General features: G+C 32.7%; 1 protein-coding gene across 1 annotated transcript; it reads right to left on the reverse strand.

Annotated features, from left to right (window-relative positions):
- Positions 1 to 3,813: 3,813 nt before the first annotated feature.
- On the reverse strand, positions 3,814 to 14,670 carry LOC134258580 (uncharacterized). The gene is made up of 8 exons (XM_062741131.1): positions 14,542 to 14,670; positions 12,062 to 12,280; positions 9,727 to 9,975; positions 9,241 to 9,375; positions 8,993 to 9,130; positions 8,257 to 8,397; positions 7,820 to 7,925; positions 3,814 to 4,205 (listed from the first exon to the last, which is right to left on the reverse strand). The coding sequence occupies exons 1-8, from the start codon at positions 14,603 to 14,605 to the stop codon at positions 4,043 to 4,045; spliced, it is 1,215 nt and encodes a 404-aa protein (XP_062597115.1). The 5' UTR covers positions 14,606 to 14,670; the 3' UTR covers positions 3,814 to 4,042.
- Between the last annotated feature and the right edge of the window lie 8,055 nt (positions 14,671 to 22,725).

Here is a 22,725-nt window from a genome sequence, read left to right on the forward strand (position 1 = left end):
TTTTCAATTTTTATAATTCCTTTATTGTACTTCTGTAAAGCTTTTTAGATTAAATTCTTTTACATGTAAAACATATATACTCACAATCAATAGAAACGCAACACCCTTATTTTAGAGTGAAAATTATATACGGGATATAACTATGTACAAAAAGTTAAGACATCTTTTACTTTGCTAAATCAGTTATTTAACAGTTGAAAGATTTTCATTTGATTACTGGATGTTGCTTTTTAGCCCTCCGCAGGTACGATAAGGCTTCCCAGAGAATATTGTAGTGTACTCTCTGCATGAACTTCTCTGAACTACAAATGTATGACGTCATAATTGAAAATGACGTCAAGTCACTGCATACTTGAGCTGTAATGATGGGGAGAATGTCATAAACTTAACACCTTATTTTAATCTGCATAAAAAGTTGCGGAATTCTAGTTTAAAATGAACGTGATTTTATCATTTTTTCTAAGTGTAATATATCCGAATAATATAGATAACCTAGCTTTGTTAATCTTGTTTAAGAGTCAGCGTGTTCAAACTTCGTACGAAAATATACGTTTGACATTTACCCTTTTTTATACCCGTGGACAGAGGCAGAATTCAAAACATGTGTGTAAAAGAGCCTGGCGCAGGTTGTAAATGAGGATTTATTTAATATCTTTTGTGGAATTATGTAAGAAGAGTTCCCCTCTAACTGAATCCTGCTTGGGAAAAATGAATGATGGCTTTGTTTTAAAACAGTTGACGATATTCGGCGGAAAATACCCTCAGATTTGTCGGTAAGTTGAAGTGAATCTGAAATAAATTGTTCCAAAGAAATAGTATAACTTTTCCCAAGCACATTTCGGTTTCACAAGGATGCAACGAGTTTATTTATGTGACAAAAATTAATAAAAATTGTGTTAACAACCTGCGCCGAAGCGATTTATGTGAAACATTTCAAAAAAGAAGAAATGACCGTCACGTGATCAACAAGGTCATGTGACATCGTAACAAATATGTTTATATATAGCCTAGGGGATCCTTTCTATGAATTTGGCGCACTGAAGTACATAACTTAAAAATAAAACTAAAAATCAACTTGGCAATGCAGTGTTACGTTTTAAATGCATTTTAAGCTCCGGGTAGCCTTAACAGTACTGCGTCACAAAAGAAATCAAAATTTTGCAATTTTAATAAAAATTCTAAATATATTTTTGGTTTTCGGAAGCATTGTAGAGAGATCTTCATGATCGTAGTAAAAGCGCCGTAAGAGCGTAGGAACTTACCAAGTACGCTCATAAAACGCTCCCTCTACGTTTGTACTATGTTCTCACTACGATCTCTCTACGTTCCTGAAGATCCAACAAAGACCTTCGATGACCTTACGACGATAAAATCACGACCTACCAGACATGAGTTTGTTCTTATAGTGTTGATATTTGACCAATCATCATCTGTAAACTACATGTTATGGGTGACACTTTACTTGATGATCATTTGCAGTTGAGACTTTTCACATCTTGTTACAGTTTCCGGTTGAAAATACCCATAAACCATTTGGTATAGGCAGCAAAAAACTGCGGTCGCACGATATGTATTATTGCTAAAAATCTTTCAACAAAATTCTGCAGTTGCAAGTTGCATCATCGCCAAAATCGTACTTAAAGCGTAATTCAATCGTAATATGATCAGAACTACCGTAGTGACAGCGCGTTACAGTCATCTAGGTCTTTGTAGCGTCGTAGTATGGTTTTCAACGTCGTATTGACAGCGTAGCGTTAACGTAGTAAACACGGCTTGTCGGCAAATGTCTGAGAACATCGTAGTAGAAGCGTGTTAGCAACACTTTTTGACGTAGGGACATCGTAGTACGGTCGTTACGAGGACCATAATTTGCTAAATTGCTCTATTTAGACGCCGATTGATGGCGATTTGCCCCGATTCAAAAAAAAAATCAGATCGTGGCTTGATCGGGATGATCGCCGTAGAATCGCAGATCTGTGAGAACGGGGGGGGGGGGGGGGGGTAATCAATCTGTTATCCGTCGCCCGCTTTGCGCAGTGGTTAGAGCTTCTGATCTAGAGTTACGAAGTAAAGAGTTGATCCTTACATTTGAATCGAATTGTGAGACGTAGAGACCGGTCCTTCAGATGAGACCGTGTAAACCGAGGTCCCTGTCACAGTAGGTGCTGGCAAGAAGAAGATTACTCTCTGCTCAATGGCCTTAAGTGCAGAGTATAGAACAAAATTTTCAGCTTATTTTAAAATGTCTGCTATTATTTACTCTTACAGATGCATGCCTACATAGTTATGAAATGTCACAGACACATATTATATCTTTAATATTATATTTTTCATTTTCAATACATTGAAAACATTTAAATGATAAAAGTACTATCTCTCAATGATAGTATTTGCAGTTGTAAATTTCCCCACATTCGGCCACAATGCGAAAGGTTTTCACTAATCTGTTTCAACCTCTGATGTGTGGGATATAAACACAAGTGGTTAGTAATGTAAAGAGTCCTTTGCTGGCTTCTCTGTTTGGCTGATAAATACTGGAGATTTTTTAAAAATATAAATCTCGAAGAAGCCGTAAACAGACCAAAGTTCAAAGGGAGCTGCTGACGAATAAACCCGGAAGAGTAAGGATAAATAGGTTAAACTTCATGTTATGTAGATCCAGTTCCGTTATGTGTGACCTTTATGGAGTATTTTATGTATTTATTAAATTTATTATCTAATGTTCATTGCGATGAGTACTTTGTTTATTACCTGCTTCGATCTTGGATTTGACTGTTAAAGGAATGAATGCATTGGTTAGTTTTGATGTAACGATTTTACAGTTAACGAAGTTCGCTCTTCAGCTTTTTAGCCGATTTTTGTCTTGACCTATATTTAGTTCTTACCACAGGTGTCTGAAGTTTTTATCGTAAAAAAAAATCCGTAAAAAAATTATTTCCCATCTTCAAATAAAAAACACCAGTTTTGTAATAAGATATTCAAAGTCAATTAAAAAAATAAAAAACTAAAAAACAATCGAATATTAAGCTTTTTGACCAATCAATCACATAGAGCTTTGTTGCTACATGCATGAATGTAAATTATGGTCTATATGTGACTGCTTTATATATCATTTTTTTTAATCAAATGGATAAGAAGAAGTACAAAATGCAAAAAAAGCATCTACTGTTACATGACGTTTAAACTGGATTCAATCTGCCATTCGTTTATGTTATTTAAGGAATGAAGCGGAGCGGTTTATAAGAAAGCGTAAACTGCCCCAAGTTTTGTTATATCGGATAACATAAGTTGAAATCATTCCTTATAATTTAATTTCAGTGTAGACAATGAGACAATATTTCCTCCTGAAAAAGGCTTCAAATTGAGCAATATTTTAAAAGTAACGTCAAGCGGAGTAATACGTTTTTGTCGTCACTCATTGTGACGTAGGCAAGTTATGTTATACAAAATGTTATATGTTCCTCTGAATGATTCAGCCAATGAAATTGCTTGATACAAGTGAAATGAAATTATAAAAGGATATTACTGTCTTTTTTCGTCTTTTCATGAATAATTTTCTTTTAGATATTGGAATCTTTCTTTTCTAAAATCAAAAAGCAATTTAGAATTGATGTTAGCAACCCATTGAAGACATATTATATTATAAGAAGAACAATGCGTATATTTACTTGATAAATGAAATGAAATAGCACCTCAGGATCAAATGAAATATGTGATAACTAACATAATTACATGTACATGTAATTGTTTCTTTTTTATAGTTTGTCTTAGCTTTTGGAGTGTAAAATAGACAGACTTGTCACGTAGTCATAATTCATATTTGTGGTTTACACACCAAATTTAATAACAATCATTGTATTTACACGTCATGTGTTTAAAAGTATATAAAAAAAACTCAGTATATGGATTCTCGCTGCCTTTTTTCCTGACATTTTTATAAACGTCTCTAGCCTTATTGTAGCTAGCTTAAATACATGTATCTCCTCGCAGATATACTTCTACTCGTAATTTGTTTTTTATCCTGAATAATCCGTCGAACACTTTATGGGCTGTTCTCGTATCCGTCGTATATATTTTCCACGAGACAATCCTGTAGTCCATCGTTGTAGTACCCTTCACGTCCGGATTTGAACGCCTTGTTGTTAAATGTATATTTTGGATGTTTGAAATTTATAGTTACGATCTTGCCAGTTTTCCTTCTAAATCTGCAAAAATTAATAAAAAGCAATGGCGCATTTGATAGGCATTTTTCGCCTACACTACTAGTGATTTTTTTTAATTACATTGTTTAACCTAAATTTTGTCATGCAATCTTAGTTTATACATGCATAAAACTAATCACAGAATAAAGATACATGTACAACAATGGTAATAAATCCCTTATATGATAAATATGACAAGAGGCCCAGGGGCCACATCGCTCACCTAAGCAATTGGCTAGGAAAAAGCACATATCAGATCAGAACTGAAAATTTACTGAGGTTGGGGGGGGGGGGGGGGGGGGCTTGAATTTTAACGCTCAAGGGGGTCATGATTTGAACAGAGTGGAATTTACACTACCTGAGGATAATTCCCGATAAATTTTACTTGAAAAGAAGATTTTAAAAGGTTTCCCTCTATTCTCCTAAGTAAAAATTTTATCAGCCAATTGGTTCTAACCTACCCCAGGGGTCATGATTTGAACAAACTTGAATCTACACTACCTGGGGATGATTCCATAGGAGTTTCATCTTTCCTGTCCTAGTGAGTCTTGAGAAGAAAATTTTAAAGATTTTTCATATATATTTCTATGTAAAACTTTTATCAACCATTAGGGCCAACCCTACCCCGAAGGGGTCATGACTTGAAAAAACTTGAATCTACACTACGTGAGGATAATTTCACATAAGTTTCATCTTTCCCGTCTCAATGGTTCTTGAGAAGAAGATTTTAAAAGATTTTTCGTGTATATTCCTATGTAAAATTTTGATCAGCCATTTTGGCCCCACCCTTCCCAAGGGGTTCATGATTTGAACAAACTTGAATCTACACTTCCTGAGGATGATTCTACATGATTTTCATCTTTCCCGTCTCAATGACTCTTAAGAAGAAGATTTTTAAAGATTTTTCCTATAAATTCCTATGTAGAACTTTGATCAACAATTTTGACCCCACCCTACCCCCGGGGGTCATGATTTGAACAAATTTGAATCTACACTACCTGAGGATGATTCCACATGAGTTTCATCTTTCCTGGCTAGGTGTTCTTGGGAAGAAGATTTTTAAAAATGCCATTAATTCTTGTATAATTCATAATTATCTCCCCTTGGAGAAGGGCACTTCATTTGAACAAACCTGGATTTCTTTTACCCAAGGATACTTTGTAGCAAGTTTGGTTGAAATTGACCGAGTGGTTCTTGCGAAGAAGATGAAAATGTGAAAAGTTTACAACGAAAACAACGACGACGACGACCACAACAACAACGACAGACAACAGACAAATTCTGATCATAAATGCTCACTTGAGCCTTCGGATCAGGTGAACTAAAAATTATCCAGTCTGTTTGAAACATATAGTAAATATTAATGTTTCCATCTAACGATGACAAACTGTAGCCAAAGACCACCCTTAACCAGAAAAACAACATTTGAATAAATTTATTTGGGTGTGACTGCACTTCATTCCATTTAGATAATTTTTGTTAAAGGTGATATTTATATTAAAAATGATGAAAATATATATTCAATTTTTCGTCTCATATATAATTTTAGAATTTAGCAATCTGTCTTAAAATTATCCATTTGACTTCGTTTGCTCAGTGGTATGATTACAGGAAATCAAATATGGAGATTGCGAGTTCGGTCTCAGATTTTTCTATTTAGCTACAGCAAAACTCGGTTATAACGAAGTCACAGGGACCTTTGAAATTACTTCGCTATATCCGTAATTCGTTATAACCGTATAAGAAATTCATTAAATTTATGTAGCTGGGGATTCAAGATGACTTCGCTATATCCGTAAATTCGCAATATCCGTGTTCGTACTAAACGAGTTTTACTGTATTTTATTTTTTTTCTGTGTGAATCTTTTCTACGTTTTTTTATTATGTTTTTATAGTATACATAATTTCAGAAAGTTGTACGATATTATTATACACATTACACTTTGAAAGTACCTCAAGAAAAGGTGGTCCTAAATTATGTTATGAAAGTGTGCATATTCATAGCTACTTGTTTCATTTTAATTGATTTTCTAAATCGTTTGTCTCAGAATTAGAGTATTGAACAAGTAAAATGATTGTCATTTGACCTAATTGCAACTATGAAAATATAACACTCATCCTCAAATCATATAACAAAGTTTGATCTTAAATTGAAAAAAAGTACAGTTTATCTATATATAGTAACAGGTGATTTCCTTTTAAATTCTTGAGTCGGCTGTGTCGTCTGTAAGGCAGCTTTGGCTCTTTACTGATCTTAAATTACAGGAAGTTCTTGCAAAGATGAGTTGCTTTACTAACAAGAAAATTGTACGTCTGATAACAAATATTTTGTCACATTTAATAGGAATCGTTTTTTACATTGTCGATTAGAAGGACTTTTGCATTGTAAATATGCCTTGTTTTACGTTTTAAAACTCTAAAAGTTTCAAAATTATATGAATTATCAACAATTGTACGACCAGATATTACTGAATTGTCTCTTAAGGATACACCAAAAGCTTTATTTAAGATTTTTGTCAATTTTGAGATTTTTGGCTAAGAAGAGGACAATTATCACTGCTTTATTATGCATGAAAAATTCTTGTTAAATTTTAAAGAAAATTATTTCACAATTATCAAACATAAACACTTCCACATGTGAATGTTCCGTTATTAAAGCTTCTGATTTGATCTGTGACTGCCTACACATGACTGGTGCAATAAATCACTGTGACCACTGGGGGAATTCTTCACTAGCCACACAGAGGTTATCAGTTATTTAACTACATGGACTTCAGTTTTAGCATGTTTAGGGAAGAAGATCTAACGGGTCACTATAGACCATTATGTAGGAGGTGTGGCTTAGCTCTTGCAATTTTGCCGGGACATCTTTCTTATTCAGAATTGAACCCATTTTACTTAACTCAAAGCACCTAAATACAGAAGGAAACCTCCCAATCCTTTGAATATGCATTGGAAATATGGATAAGTGACAGGTATCCAAAGATCTAAGGTGTCATATATTTGTAGCTTTGGCAGATTTTGTTGTGAAATGGGTTTTTGCCCTCTGCTGTAAAGTAAGAACACACAGTTTGTGGTATTATTTCAAAGGATTCGGCTGCCTTATTTATTGACCAATTTCTCTGAAAACTGGCTAGATTGTTTCTCAAATGTGTGTTCACAACACCGTACATCAGATGTTTGATATCTTGCTTAGTTTTCGAATAAGTGGTGGAAATGTAGAATTGTGCTAATAAATTGGTAACTTTGAAGGTCAAATAAATGTCACTTTTGATTTAGAAATTTATCAAAAATCTGAGATACGGTTTTTTAAGTTCAATCTTTAATCTACCATGAGGCAAAAAATTATGACTTTGAGATGTGGAATACAAAAAAGTTGATTTATAAAATATAAATGCACTAATATTTACAGTAAAATATTAATAATATTTTCAAAAAATAAACATGAAAGATTAAAAACGGATTATTGAATAGTAAATTTAACAAGCTTTCACATGATATACTGATACTTTTAATATTTTAATTATCTTTACTGAAGAATAAATAACAAGCATATTAAATTTTGCTGTTTGGAAACCTTTTGTGTATCCTTAAGTTAAAGCACAAAAAAGTCTCACCTTCTAACTAAAAATACTGTGAAGTAGACAATATTCATCACGATGACAGCTATGGTCATTCCCACTAAACCATATATCAAATCAACACTGATTGTCAATCCTACAGCTGCAAAATAAAAAGAAATCTATATAATGAAAAAATAACGATTTCCCCAGAAGCGTAAGTATTAAGTTTGTTTTTTCTTTTTTTTTACATTTAAGGGTTGAAGTGAAAAGAAATATACATGAAAATCAATAACTATTAATCGGTTTAACCAATATTGATGTTCAGATCAATGTATTTTATAAATTTTTTGACGTTCATTTGCAATATCAAAATACTTGAAATCAAACCACTTTTAATTACAATATATCTAATGAAATAGATAAGATTTGACCTAGTCTATGCCAAGGACCTTTATTTAACTAAATCCGGGAATACTAAGAATATATCTTACTTTCTTCGCAAGTATCTCCACTGAATCCTTTCTTACAGCCCTTTTGACATTTTCCTGTCACGTGATGACAAACACGTGATCTTTCACAGAAAATCCCACACTCCTTTGTACAATTTTGTCCGTACGTCCCGGGTTCACAGACTACAAATGAAAGGATATGAGATCAATATTAATTTAACAGCTTAGTTTGAAATATTTTTACGCATACATAAAAATAATTATCATAAACAATTTTGCATCTCTTTTTTATCAATAATTATATAATCTACATAATTTTAGCTTTTAAAACTCATATTATACCGGTATTCCATGCAAAATACCAGAATTTTCTGTGCACATAATGCTTATATAATGTTATTATTATCTTTTTCACAAAATATTACTCAACTCTTTTTTTAGAATAATTATCTTGTCAACATCATTTATCTTTTAAAGCTTTAAAATTTTACCGGTATTCCATGCCAAATTCCAAAATTATCTGTGAACAAAATGCTTAATATATAGTGCTGATATTAATCTACTTATATTACCATGATTGCTACTTATATTTTAAAAGTATGTAAATTCAATGAATTGTAAAAGTATTCAAACATTGAATCTAATTTAAACAAAAGGGAATTTCATAAAGCTTTAGACAAAGGTGTATATCGAAATTATATTTATGAATTCCCTATCTAAATTATTTTGAATGGCTACAAAGTGAAAAACGTTACCAATTCAAACAATAATAACTCACAATCAGTGCATTTATCTCCGCGCATTCCATCTGCGCATCCATTTAGACAAATTCCTGTCACATGATTGCAGGATTCTCCGTCTCTGCAAAATCCACATTCACCAGAACATAGGTGTCCATGACTACCAGGTCCGCAAGCTGTTTGAAATGGTATGATTGAAATATTTTTTAACCAGTAATAAAAAAGTGGATTAAAAGTATTAACTTTATTTCAGACATGCCTGACGTGTTTAACTAATAAAGCTTACTTTCATTGCAGTAATCACCAGTAAAGCCATGGGGACATAAGAAACAGGTGCCTGTTGTTACATTGCAGAGTCCATCTTTACACGTGGTGGGACAATCCACACATTCCCCTTCACTCTGTAGAGTGTTAGGACATCCTGGAGTCAAAATATAGTTTGATTTTTAAACACAAGTTATGGAATGAAAACATTTCATTTCTTAAAGTTAATTCTACTGCTTTTTAATCAACATACTATATTGTCATTCGTTTTTAATTTACTGACAAATTAATTGAACTTATCTGAATATGAATTAAAATATACAAGTATGTTAATAGCATACAATGATCATATTACATGTACATGTACAGTGTACTTACACATGTATTTTTTTCCATTTTCAAATGTTTACGTTTGTTTTTTTTTTAAATATTAACTTTTGTATGTTTAAAAGGAAAATATAAAAAAATAAGTTTAAAAAGACCGTAAAAAATAAATACATATATATACCGTAAACTTCAACCTCGCACAATTCTAAGATGGCGATATTTGAATAAAATGGTGGGTATGTGACTTCCGGATTTCTTTCATTGTAAATGATGACGTATCTGCCCCACGTGTCACACGTAAGAGCCATGACAGGGGTTGGGTATCCCGGTCTTTCCGTAAGCGCGTGATAACATAGCTTGCCTTTATGTCGGTCTGTGACGTTAGATATGTAGAGGTAAAATCCCGCGAATCGTCCTCTGTAATGGGCACCTGCAAAGAAAGTTAAGATAATTGGGGAGAAATATCAAATTTTCTTTTTCTATTTCTATTTATTTTTTCGAAACATTTTTCTTCTTACAAAAAATTAACAAAATTACACTAATATCAAATTTTATTTGAAAGGATACCCGGTATGTGTTTTGTATGCATCGAAATAAGTTGTAACATACCATATATAAGAAATAAAGAAAAAAGTTTCACGAGACAATGATTTTTATTCTGATTTGTCATGCCATGATATCTTTATTCACATGAGTTCGCGTACCTATCAATTATACAGAAATTTTCATTAAATGAAAAAAATATATAATTCGTATAATGATAACACAAGGAGTGCAACGCATTTTAGATCACCTGGGAACCCCTCGCTTAATATTAAGGCTCTCGCACAATTAATCTTCCATAGAAAATTATAAAACACAAACCTATCATTTTTGGAAGGGACCATTCTTTATGGCTCTAAATGCATATGATTTCAAACGCATGTTTTAAAGCAGCAGCGGTGACATTTCTCCTTTACTTTGCTAAAATATCCGTTGTTCGCGACGCCATGACGTGACGTCACAGGCGCGCCCATTTACCCAAAAGAACTAAACTGCCTGAAATGCTAATCTAGATGATTGAGGTCATATGCGAAAAGAAACCAGAGACAAGTTAGTAGACATTCAAGAAAATTTAAAACGGGGAGGTACAAGTACTTGTACTTGTTTTAAACGTTATATCGTTATCTCTAGTTTATTGTGTATGATCGTTTTTTTTTTGTTCCTTTTGGGTAAATGGACCGTCCGTGAAGTCACGTCATCGCGTCGCGGACAACGGTTGCACTCCTTGTGTTATTATTATAGGTATAACGTATCTTTTTTATTTACCGAAAATTTCGGCAAAATGAATAGGTACGCGAGCTCCTGTGCTTTATTTTATATTTGTCGCTAATTTTTCATAAGATCAAGTTTCCTCTCAAGGAGAAGGAAAATGTCTTATTAGAAGCTCTTTTCTTGTCTTTCTTGAAGATTTTGAAACGATCGTAAAATGTTCTGAGTCTTATTCAAGGATTGCTCCTCTCTGTAGTATATTATGATTTGGTGGTTATGTTCTAACAATTACCCCAGTGTTGTTCTCTGTTATATAAAATGACTTGCTAGTTATATTCCAAATCTCACCCGATAATTGTTTTGTATGTAGCATAATGACTTGGTGATAATGTTCTAACATTTACCACAGTTTTGTCTTTGCGGTAATTTTCTAAGTCTTACCCCAGTATTGCTCCTGTCTGCTGTATATTATGACTTGTTTGTATTGTTCTAACACGTACCCCAGTATCCTTCCTCTCTATAGTAAATCCTGACTTGATGGTTATGTTTTATGTCTTACCCCAGTGTTGTTCCTCTCTGTAGTAAATCCTGACTTGGTGGTTATGTTTTTTGTCTTACCCCAGTATCCTTCCTCTCTGTAGTAGATCTTGACTTGGTGGTTATGTTTACTACCCCACCTCTGTTGATTTTTCCGTGAAATCCTGGTTTACGATTGGTTGAAGTCTGTCACGTGAAGGTGGTGGATTACTTGTACCCGGTCAGTTGTAAATCCATACCCGGTCAGTAAATCTATACCCGGTCGATGTATTACGTCACAAACACAAACGTGACGTCATAATAGGCACAGTATAAGCGCGATGAAGCATTTAGCAGAGAAAACCATTTATAAACTACAGATAAAACGTAAATGTTTCATCGGTGGGGTAAATTCGTTACATAGTCATTTAGTGACAGGGCATGGGATGATACCTGGTTAGTAAATTTCATACCTGACTCGGCTCCGCCTCGCCAGGTATGAAATTTACTAACCAGGTATCATCCCATACCCTGTCACTAAATGACTATGTAACTAAATAATAATGTCTTACCCCAGTATTGCCCCTCTCTGTAGTAGATCCTGACTTGGTGGTTATGTTTTAAGTCTTACCCCAGTATCCTTCCTCTCTATAGTAAATCCTGACTTGATGGTTATGTTTTATGTCTTACCCCAGTATTCTTCCTCTCTGTAGTAGATCTTGACTTGATGGTTATGTTTTATGTCTTACCATAGTATCTTTCCTCTCTGTAGTATATCCTGACTTGGTGGATTCCTACAATCTTCTCCAGATCTACGTACCAGGAGGCATTAGTCTTCCCGGTCTGAGTTACAGCACATGAATTTTTATACACGTTGGTCAATCTTTTCCCTTCCACGGCTTTCTCGGCTTCCCAGCCTTTCCGATAAGTCGAGGACTGAACGGCATGTTTCTTTAGAGCTAGATTTTCTGAATGAAAGAGGGGAATATTATACAATTATGGACTCTAGATCTCTTGGTGTTGAGTATGGTTTAATTTTGTTATTCACCAGAAAAATATTCATATTGACCGAGGCGAAGCCGAAGTCAATATGGATATTTTTCTGGTGATTAACAAACCATATTCAACAACAAAAGAGTCCATAAATGTTTATGTAGTCCAAATGTGAATAAATAAGACATTGAAGGCTGAATGATGACACCATTTTCATTAACTACCGTCGTTGAAAAAAAAAATGTGCAGATTACAGTTTTTCACCTCCGTGTTTTCCTTCCGAGTTTCGCTGTTTAAGACGTCCAAAATGTTTAAAAATAATCCTTCATTAGGTCTGGATAATATTTTTCTTGCTCAGATTCGAAGCTCGGTTTGGCCGTTGCAACAAGTGTTTACAACGTTATTTTAGGTGTTGATTGTGACGTCACAATGCCGCTGCACGCGCAATGACCCTCCGGTGAATACGGCCTCAAATCCGGTGAATATGTAGTGTTATGAAATGTTTGCGCTTGTATAGATTATATAGGGAATATAAATAAACTATATAATAAATTATTATAGTGAAACGCGTTTACTACATTAATATAGCGAAACGCGTTTATTACATTATTATAGTGAAACGCGTTTATTACATTATTAAAGTGAAAGGCGTTTATTACATTATTATAGTGAAACGAGGTTATAACACTGTGAAAAGGACGGTCGAAAGTTTAATTGTTCCCTTTTACAACTTTCTTGTTTCCCAATGAATGAAAGAATGCACGGCATGATTCTTTAAACCTCGATTTTCTGAATGAAAGAGGACTAAATTATTAAAGTTTACCATGAAACACATTTCTAAAGAAGTGTCAGGAGCAGACAAACGTCCTATTATCCCTATCCAAGGTCAAACTGGCTCTCTTGGCTATCCAATGAGTCAACGACATATTTATTTCTGATTTAAAGCTTATAATACTTTTTTATTCGCAGAAATCTTCTGACCGATTAAAAATGCACCTAATCCAATCATACGTTTTGGAGATGATTTTGCTTGAAACCCGTGTTTTCAGGATATATAAACTGTTTAATGTCTTTTTTCGTTATTAGTATTAGTGGGTTAAAATAATCAAATGAATTTTATTAAATTTTGTAAACTTATAAAAAAAAATATTACGTTTTATTATCGATCAAATTTCGGGAAAAACATTCTCGTATATTCTACGCTTTGAAAATGTTAACCGGTTAGTGTTATCAGATTTTTTTAACACTACACCATATGTTTCATTATTTGGTCCAATATCTGTAATTGAGGAGTCGAATTTTAGAAAAATTATGAAAATACAACCAGTTTGCTCATAAAGATCCAAATTTAAAAAACGTTAAATATTATTTAAACAAACCTTTACTGCAAATGAAAAACACCTCGTAAAACTAATTTTGTGTGTTAAATTTTTCACTTTTTATATTTTTTTCACTATTTAATCAAGACAAAATTTTAAATAACAAATATTAGTCTTTACTTTATACATTCTACGCTTATATACAAAAATACGCATGAATTAATAAAATTGGCGAGCTGACCGTATACGAGAAAAACAAGTTCTTGTGTAGAAAAAACATAATTACAATACCTTTAGTAACCATTGACATTTTCTAAAAAAGTAATGGAAGCCGTTAACTATTTTGTGAGTGTTTTAATACATTTATCCTACTTTTTAAACTCAAGTTCCCAATCAGCAATTGTATTTTAAACCACTACTTTGAAGTACGTTTGAAAAGCGCACACGTGAGGTATATGAGTCATTTGACTCTGTTATTTCTCATCAACCTTTTTTCATCAGGGGCAGACTTATTTGTTAATTCATTTAACACTGTAAATTCTCATCAACCTTTTTATGATCGGAATGATTTATTTGTTAATGTATTATTTATATCGTGTCCTACTCCACTGGATAACAAAATATAGACTGCAAACACAGAAACAAAAACCACCTTACATCGATGTCATTTTTATTCGAGTCAAAAATCTCAAGTGAATTTCTATATTTATGCAACATTGTTGTATACACCTATATATAAATGAAAGCAGACAAGTTTAATATTTCTTGTGTTATTTGTCTAATCTTTAAATACGGAGCAGTTAAAAAAATTAATTACGAAATCTAGACACCATTTCAACGTAAAAGAATTTGTCTGAAGAATTTCTCCTTAAATTTAAGATTGGAATTAACTGCTTTGGAAAATCATTTTAACTTACCCAATTCCTTTGAATCCCCAATGATACAGAAAACAATCAGATAAATGTAAACATTTAGCATCATGACGCGAGTTTGTTTTCTGTTTTCTAGAAGCTGAGATAAAAAACAAAAGTTAAATAAATGTAGGTCACTCGCTGCTCTGTAGATTTTTATAAGTAGATAAGTGGCACTAAAGTGGCGTAAGAGTTAGATGAATCAAACTGCAGTCGTGTGATTAAAGTAATCAGGGAAAACCTAACAACCCGCACTGAATCAAATTGTTAATTCTATTACGCTTTAAAAAAATCTGACAAACCGATTTAGTCGAATGTGTCATTAAATTTATGACAAACATACGGAAGCGTATAAAAGTCACTCTGAAATATTCCAATCTGAACACTGTAAAAACAGTGTTTAGAATCTAAACACAAATCTAAACACATTTTTGTATCACTTTTTTTTTTACACGTTTAGCTCTAAACGTGTCTCATTTTTAAACACGTTAGACTTCATGTGTTTAGTTGCTAAACATGTTTAACCCCTAAACACGTATATCTAAACACATTTTTTGTTTCACTTTTTTTTTTACACGTTTAGCCCTAAACGCGTCTCATTTCTAAACACATCAATATTTAAGTGTTAAGTTGCTAAACATGTTAAGTTCCACAACATTAGATCCAACAGAATGGTTTAAATTATAAACTATCGCAGGAAAACATATTTTTGGAAGAAAAACATTATCAAATAAGTTTCCTAGAAATACCATAACATTATTGAACTTTCAAACATAGATTTATTTTGAAGAATTTTAAATTCAAAATACATATAGATTAAAAACTAAAAATTTATTTTGGCTCTTGTCAATATTAAACAGCTCAGCAAGCATGCACTTATTCCTCATGTCTGTAACAAAAATTAATCAAGCTTATTATTTTCTTGCAAGTCTTTCACTAGAAACACACGATCATATGTTTTGGTCCATAACTGTCAGGAAGGAATCCGTTCCCATCATACGAATGATTTAGACTTGTTTAAAAATATACCGAACAGTATACTTCACAAAATTCAGTTTCCTCTTAAACAGGTCGGAGAGAATACTCGAAATCGGGTACCTGGTATTATCCGTGAAATTGCGTATAATACTCGATATTAGGGTATCGTTGAATCCGCGAAATCGGGTATAGGAGAAGTAATCACCTATAATAAAACTTAAATAATGGGATGGCGCATGTTGCTGAGTTAACTTTCATCTAGATACACATGTTTTCTAAAGGTATCACTTGCCAAGTAAGAATTTGGGCGACAAGATTAATGCGCTCGGGACAACAAATACCCGTGGAGCTCAGTTCATTTCATGATCTGCACACAAAAAGGCGTTCGATTTGCTTTATATTTTCCCTTACGTTGAAAGTATATGCATCTTCCTAATGTTCATCCCAACACAACAGAATTGTAAAGTATCAGAATTCGGGAATTTATATCAATTCCACATCAACACCACAAACATGAACAATTTGTAAATAAATCAAATTATATGGAAACGTATTTCACACACCAGATATGATGCCATGTATAAACAAGGGATTGTCTATCGTATCTAATTATGCGGCATTAATTACTTTCACATTCATCTTCTTGTGCATAAAATCAACTTTTTTTTTATTTATGAATGTATAAATAATGTAATGATAAAAATGTCTAAAATTTCGGCTAAAAGAATCCTCTTTCTCTTTTTTTGAAAATCTTTTCTTTTTTATTTATCATTCAAACATATTTGCAGAATATTTCTTCAACATTTTAGCAGAGACAGTGATAGCTTCAGGAATACAGCTTATGAAAGAACATAACTGTTGGTCGTTTAATTTCGTCAAGTCATCAATATTTTACCATTTCTTAGCGACTTCAAAGGGGGGGGGGGGGCTAAAGGCTTCTTGACCACCTCTGACAAAACAACCTCGACCATCCAAGAGACCTCTCTTTGAATATCACAGTCGGTTAAAATCGGTCATATATTTTTAATCGTAGGGAAGATTTATTCATCAAATAAAAGTCATATACATTGTAGGTAAACAAAAAGCAACCTGTTATTTTCTAACACAATATAAGACTACAAGTAACTAGAATTTATGTTTATCTTTTAAACACATTTTTTCATCATAGATGAGTATTAGAAAAAGTTATTGCCATGAGTAATACGTATCATAGATAAAATAACGAAAAGAAAACTGTGACATATTGTCTAGAACCAATCAGATAGGGCGTTGTATTAGCATATAATAATGAGGTGTAAGATAGCGATATAAAAAAAATATAGAAGGTAAAGAGGTGAAATTTACCCTGTCTATCAAATAGTATAATAAAGAAAGGAAGTGGCTAGGATTTTTATGAAATTTTAATGTCCGATGAGGAATTATATTCCAAAAAATTAAGACAAGAGTTTCCAAGGCAATTGAACACTCCATTATTTCAGTTTGTTCATTAACATGTTCATAAACGTAAAAACTATAAGAAATGTGAAAACTTGACTATGTAATTCATATTTCAATATGACTGTACCTCGATCTATATTGAGAAATTCAATGTATTTTAAGCTCATGAAAAGATGTACACATTTGACTTTTATTCATACCCCCCCCCCCCAAAAAAAAAAAAAAAAAAAAAACCTTTTCATATGACTTCTCGCTCTCAATTTTCACACAAAATGCATAAAATAAAGGTAAAATAGCATATCTTGTATCGATTAAAATGCAACCAAAAAATTTACGGTGTCTTTGAATAAACATTTCATGCTAAATTGACATAAAAAAAGATACTCACCTTCAATTAGCTATTTTCAAACTGTTTTCCCGTGGGTATTTATTAAATCTAATTTTATTTTCTTCTTTATAATAACGTTGGTATTCTATTATGGCAGAGATATACAATTATGACTCGCTTATACTGTACTCTCTAACTGTTAGGAATAATTTATATTTCACGAGAAAGGGACGCCATACATTTTTCAGTAAAAATACATAACACGACGTTAGTCGCTTAATTTCTTTAAAATTTCACGTTTTGTGAATAGTGCACACATTAGAAAATTAAGTATATTGAATACTTTAATGGGAAATAAAGACAAACGAAGTATAATTATTTGTTTTTAGAAATTATATCGAAAAATAATAACGCCATTGTGTCCTCGTCGTTACCCCAGCAGTGTTTGTCGTGTGATTTTAAACTTATTTGACAACCGTATGAAGAACTGCGAACGATAGTATCGTTCTCCCGCCTACCTCCAAGTCAATTTTCAAAAGTTAACATATTCGATGAATTTTTAATATTTTTTAAAGATAATTATATGGAATTTCATAAAACATTACTTATTTGGGAAAACAAAGAGAGATAACTTTAAAATTTTGGTTAAACTTGTGCTTTTTACTATAAAAATCAATGGAAAACGGAAAATATTTTAAAAACATCTTTCTCCCCCCCCCCCCCCCCCCCCCCCCCCGTGTCACAAAAATTCCTTTTTACAGGTAATATGGAATAGTATTTCACAAATTCATACTAAAGCTTTTTGTTTGACACAATGGGAACATATGTTTATTGACAAAAAACGATAAAAATGCTTATTTTCCACCAATTTCAAAGTGAGTTATAACAACTGAAACAATATTTTATTGAAATATTTATGTTTTATTTATTTCCTAAAACATAAGAAAAGATATAAGGAACATTTAATCATATCCTAGACTATTTCAAAATACGGTGATGCTTTAAACTCCGATTTCAATGGAAAATATCGTCTACCCCCCTTTTTTCAAGAGCTGGAATTATGGATAATTTACTGTTTAGCGCTGGTATTAAGACGATTTATGAATTACCATTGAATTGTTCTTTGTATTAAACAAAGATTTTATGGCCAAATTGCTATACATATTGAATTAATTTGTTCCAAAATGTAGGCGGGAATCGAGAGTTAGCGTGCGTGTTTCTTAGGTTTAATAAAAATAAATCCACAAGATACAGGTGTACAAGTAACAGTTACTGGCATAATGTGCCGTTGCTTTATTCTTTAGTTTTTATAGAAAGTTGCACGGAATACCCGATTTCGCGGATTCAACGATACCCTAATATCGAGTATTATACGCGATTTCACGGATAATACCCGATATCGAGTATTCTCTCCGACCTGTTAAATGCAAGAAATCCTGAAGATGTAACAACAATTGCGTGGACTTGGAAATGTCACCAGCTGCTCTGAGACGTGTATTTTTGCTTCAATCTGGACCATATCCTGTAATAAAGAAATGAAATTATACAAAAATATGCCCCTTGCTGACTGATAGCTAAACTAACTAATATTATGCAACCTTTATTGAAATCCATTTAACAATTATGTATATATGATACAGATGCGGATATAGATATTTTCAATGACATTCTTTAATATAAACTCCTTTCTAGCTTTCAGGAATTCAAAAATAAAAGAAGGAAATCTTTATCTGTACATTTGTGTAATTGCAACGTTTCTCATTCTAGTTAATTTAATGTAAAATACTAAAAGTAAACAGACCTTTTATTGTAGTATTGTTGCCTTTCAACTGCATTTCACAATCCCTTCCTGGTTATCACTTTGGTTATGATTCGCTTCCTTTAATCCATCTTCTTTTACTAACACTGGAATTTTCTTTGTTTCGATAACCGCTTTATTAACGTTCAAAAATATTACGCGTCATTTCCGGGAAGATAACTCTATTTGTCCCAGAAAGTGTTCAATTTCTAAACACTTAAATCGAAACACGTCTTAAATCTAAACACGTTTAGACATAATGCATGCTTAGATATAATTGTTTAGCCGTTAAATACAATCTTAAACATGTTTAGGTCTAAACACGTAATGGATGTGTTTATTTTCTAAACGCAGTTTTTACAGTGTATATATTTTACAATCGAATTAATTTGTATTAAAATGATTTTTTTCTATAATTGTATACATTGAATGAATTGCAATAGTTACACATTAGTCTTAAATACTACACTTTAATAGATCTATATATTTTATTAACACTTAAATCTATAAAATATTAACAATTTTAACTTATCTGCTTTTTACGCTTAAATTTTAACCGTCCTCAACAATTCATTGCCTGCAAAATGAACTCACCTTAAAAAATAAATATGTGTAGATCTGTGAAGTACATACGTAAAGAATTGGGGGGGGGGACTAAGGGCATTTAATACTTTTTCCATAACTTATTTATCTAATGTTAGAAATTATATTTGATGGCATATGACATAGGCTTATGAACTTTGGTCGCTTATAAAATTATTGTGTACATATTTATATTGGTGAATGTGTGTTATAAATTGATTTTGTAAAATACGTAAAATTTTACTCATTCATACTAAAGGCATTGTGAGCATTTGAGTTCACTTAATAATACCCCCTCCCCAACCCCTCATATAATCGTAATGATTTCCTCTGGCAGAAGCCCGAAATAGCAGTCAGATCAAAAAGAAAAATAAAAGATGCCCAATTGCATTATGTTATAAAGAATATCTGGGAGTTTCATTTTATTTTATTCAAAGGAATAGGAGAAGTTGCGGATAGTGATGGATGGACGGACGGACTAACATTCCAATCATTATATTGCCTCCCTCTATTCAAGTTGGGGTGTAATAGGGTTCCATGTCGATGTTTAAATAGCTTGGCTAATACAGGACATTGTCAATAATCATTTGCATGCAATGGTGTTTATTCTAGAGCAATATAAACACGCACCATGTATTAATTAGAATTGTGTGCAATGTATTACACGGCCGAAAATACGCCATTTTCATGCAGAAAAAAGTTAATATCAGTCATTAATAAAACATGGCTTGTATATTTAATTGTCACTGAGTTTCAAGTGAGTATTTTCATGGTCCGTCAGTTAAGAGATCCCCCTGCAGTCATTAAACCCTGACCTAAAAATGCAAAATTCGATCGGATGACCCACCCCCTCCCACATACCCTTTCTACAGATAATTTAAAAGTTGATTGAAACATTTCGCCCCTTTTTTCGGTCCATGTATCAGAATTAAAAGTTTTTCAATTTTTTTCTATTTTAAAATGTTGTTGAGAAAAAATTGAATTAAATTTAAAACACACGTTTTATGAGAAACACAGAAAGTCCTTTAAGAAAACTAAGGTACGAGGAGTGAAAAATTAGATAGAAAATTTGTCTTTAACGCGACAAAAAAAAAAAAAAAAAACAGGATAAAAAAAAGTTAATACATGTACGTTATTTATTTAAGGCGATTTGCATGTTCCCTAAGCAAACGAGGATCAAAACGTCATTTAAATCACGCCAATATCCTGGTAAACTGTTGGTTTTTCGTGACAAGGTTATTTCGGGTAAATAAGTTTTTTGTCAATAGCATGGAACATTCAAGTCAATAGATCGATACAACCCGACCGTTGTGCACGCAAACAGATAGCGGACTTTTAAAGAATATTTTGAAATTTAAATGGTCTACACACACATACTTACATTCCAAAAGAATGAAGTGGATATTTACGAAACAGGTAAAAATACGTGTATTTTTTTCCTTTCTAAAGGGAGGAGGTTATACTTTATTATACTTTAGACTTACGTGTACTATACGATTTGTTTTGTTCTTTTGACCAAAATAATCTGACTTTTTAAGAACTTACTATTGTTTTCTAAAAATCTGGAATATCTTCCTCTTTTTCTAAAATAACCGTTTCGTACACGTCCTTTGGCAAGGATTGAGAACAGTTTTCACTTGTTTTTTCTTTTTTAAAATACCTTTATAATTCAGATAATATTCTTTTTAACGTTAATCAAGCGGAAAATTCTAAAAGGCAATTCAAATGTTTACGAAATCAGACCCAGAAGTCTTAATGATTTTTGGTCTGTTTTTTTAACTCAATAAATGGTTAAGACGCCTCTCTTTTTCTTTCGACCCCAACCTTTTAGGAATTATTTTAACAGGTATATGATCTTTTGCAAACTCTCATTCTAATACTGTATAAACTTCACCAAAACAGGAGCATTTTACCAACTACTTTGCAATGTCTCATTTTGTACTAATTGGGGAATTTACAAAGGGGAATGCTGTAAATTCTAACCCGCTTACTCGATGGTTTTTCTTAATTGTTGCGAAAAAAGTCCGTCGGATGGGAGGTTAAGTGGTGTCTTATGTTAAGGATTACAACCCTTTTGGCACGCTAAAGATTTTCAAGAAAAGAGTAGACTCATTTCAGGCCGTCATAGAAACCCAAAACTTTAAAAACTGACCACATGATGTAACTTTTTATCACTGATATATGGCTTAAATATTGCCTATTCGGCGTAAAACACTAATTAAACGAAGTTGCAAAAGAATATAATACCTGTTTAAGCCGATAAATACCTTTTTATCATTTGATTGAATTGATTATAATGATTTTATGTTCTTGTATTACAGGAGGATGACGTAAATGAAAGGAAATTATAACTGTATCAGCTTCATCTCTGTGTTTCCTTTTAATTCAACTCATTCTCATCTGTAAGTATCCTCCACAAAATCAATTAATATATTGACACCTAACTTAACTGATACAATCACCTTAACTATTCTGACTTTTTAGAACCGCCTACCCGAAGCCCTCCAGAATCCTTTTGTCATGAAGCAGGTGAATTTACTGGTATCTCTCAAATACAAGAGGCCCGTGGGCCACATCGCTCACCTGAGCACTGTGGCTAGATAAAAGTATAAATTTGTTTATTATTGAAAAGGTAAAATCCAAAAGTAGTCCATGAACAATCATGCATTTCCTATCTTTGAGAAGATGATTTTTAAATAGTTTTCCTATATATTTCTATGTAAAATTTGGTCGGCCATTTTGGCCCCGCCCTACCCCCGGGGGTCATGATTTGAACAAACTTGAATCTACACTACCTGAGGATGCTTCCATATAAATATGATGAATTATGGCTCGGTCATTCTTGAGAAGATTTTAAAAGAATTTTCCCATATATTTCTATGTAAAAATTTTGTCGGCCATTTCGGCCCCGCCCTACCCCCCGGGTGTCATGATTTGAACAAACTTGAATCTACACACCTGAGGATGATTCCCCATAAGTTTCATCTTTCCTGGCACAGTGGTTCTTGAGAAGAAGATTTTTAAAACATGCCATCAAATTTTCATTAATTGCCAATTATCTCCCCTT

The sequence above is a fragment of the Saccostrea cucullata genome, unplaced genomic scaffold, assembly GCF_032062105.1.
Source record: "Saccostrea cucullata isolate Sc308-1 unplaced genomic scaffold, CSIRO_AGI_Scuc_v1 ctg903, whole genome shotgun sequence".
NCBI classification, from domain to species: domain Eukaryota; kingdom Metazoa; phylum Mollusca; class Bivalvia; order Ostreida; family Ostreidae; genus Saccostrea; species Saccostrea cuccullata.